Source organism: Bison bison, unplaced genomic scaffold, assembly GCF_000754665.1.
Source record: "Bison bison bison isolate TAMUID 2011002044 unplaced genomic scaffold, Bison_UMD1.0 scf7180017846622, whole genome shotgun sequence".
NCBI lineage: Eukaryota > Metazoa > Chordata > Mammalia > Artiodactyla > Bovidae > Bison > Bison bison.
In genome coordinates, this window is record NW_011477195.1 from 4,359 (window position 1) to 6,012 (window position 1,654).

Genomic DNA, 1,654 nt, shown 5'->3' on the forward strand with positions numbered 1-1,654 from the left:
GTCACCCGCGTCCCCTCCCCCATCACCTGCGCCCCCTCTCTCTTGTCTTCTAGTGCCGCCAAGGCCCCGTATCTGGCGAAGTTCAAGGTGAAACGTTGCGGGGTTAGTGAGCTTGAGAAGGAAGGTCAGTGCCTCGTCCCCTGTAGTCTGGGGTCCCTGTGAACACTGGTGGATCAGTGTGGCCCCTCGGCCGGGGTCAGTGGGCACACATGCAGTAACGGGCCCGGGAGGGCGGGTCTGCTTGGCCTCAGTGTGAGCGCCCACAGGCAGGCCGGCTTCCATGGCAGGAGTCGACCGTCTCCTGGTGCTGAGCCTGGAGTGTCGGGAGGCTCCGCTCCCTCCTGGCAGGGTCCTGCGCCTCCTCCCAGCACGGGGCCTGGTTGGTCCTCAGCCGTGGACTGTCAGTGTGGCCTCTGCCTCGGCCCGAGTCCCCGCTCTTCCGTCTCTGGGAAGGCACGACCGCTGGTCAGGGCCACGCTGACTCCACCAAGTGTGCGTAGTCACACTCTGCAGTGCCAGTGGTGTGGGCTTGAGAGGACACCAGCCAGGGTGTGGCCCTGGCTCCTGCTGGGCACCCCCTTACGGGGCCCAGCCCTGACAGTGCCCACCAGTCCTCACTCCGGCGAGAGGGGGCTCTGTCTTCAGCTGTTCTCAGGAAGAAACACGGCCCTGTGGCCCCACCCGCTGACCCGGGTGTCTGCCAGGCCCCCATTAGCCCCCCTTGGGCTTTGCAGGCGTGATCCCTAAGGTTCTTGGGGTTCCTTCAGGCACGTGACCAGGGCGCCCCCAGACCCCCACAGGGCCGCTGCCCCCAGACTCCCACAGGGCCTCTCCCCACAGGCCTGCGGTGCCGCTCAGACCCCGAGGAGGAGGGCAGCATGCAGGAGGCCGACGGCCAGAAGATCTCCTGGCAGGCGGCCATCTTCAAAGTGGGGGACGACTGCCGGCAGGTAGTGCCCCGCCGGGCAGGAGGGCGGTGCGGGCCGGCCGGGCCCCTCCACGGCTCCCGGGCCTCCCAGCCTCATAGAAACGCGCGCCTCTGCTTCCCCGTGGCTGCCCACCACCACCCTCGTCTCCACCTCACAGGACATGCTGGCCCTGCAGATCATCGACCTCTTCAAAAACATCTTCCAGCTGGTCGGCCTGGACCTCTTCGTCTTCCCGTACCGGGTGGTGGCCACCGCCCCCGGGGTAAGTGTCCCGAGCAGAAGCCCGGCGGCCCCTCGGCCCGCCCCTCGGCCTGCAGCCTGGCCCTTCCTCCCTAGTGCGGCGTCATCGAGTGCATCCCCGACTGCACCTCCCGGGACCAGCTGGGCCGCCAGACCGACTTTGGCATGTACGACTACTTCACGCGCCAGTACGGGGACGAGTCCACACTGGCCTTCCAGCAGGTGGGCACCCGGCGTCCTGGGTCCTCCGTCTGGGTCCGCCCGGGCGGCCATGACCTTCCTTGGGACCGGCAAAGCCCAGGGTGGGCCCCAGAAGGCCGACTTCTGGAGTGGGGGTCCGCCCCGCCCCCGAGCTGGTGCGCGGGCCCTGAGCCGCTGTCCTCCGCAGGCGCGCTACAACTTCATCCGCAGCATGGCCGCCTACAGCCTCCTCCTGTTCCTGCTGCAGATCAAGGACCGGCACAACGGCAACATCATGCTGGATA

At 67.9% G+C, this 1,654-nt stretch overlaps 1 protein-coding gene across 1 annotated transcript in view; it reads left to right on the forward strand.

Moving 5' to 3' along the window:
• Nucleotides 1–1,654, forward strand: part of LOC104988932 (phosphatidylinositol 4-kinase alpha-like) — a gene marked incomplete at its 5' end in the record, with an annotated part of 11,267 nt that overhangs the window by 4,354 nt on the left and 5,259 nt on the right. The window contains 5 exons of the mRNA XM_010840432.1: nucleotides 1–124; nucleotides 841–950; nucleotides 1,087–1,191; nucleotides 1,266–1,391; nucleotides 1,558–1,654. The exon at nucleotides 1,558–1,654 is cut by the window's right edge and continues 18 nt beyond it. Coding sequence (XP_010838734.1) covers nucleotides 1–124; nucleotides 841–950; nucleotides 1,087–1,191; nucleotides 1,266–1,391; nucleotides 1,558–1,654 — 562 coding nt within the window. The remainder of the gene's footprint in view (nucleotides 125–840; nucleotides 951–1,086; nucleotides 1,192–1,265; nucleotides 1,392–1,557) is intronic.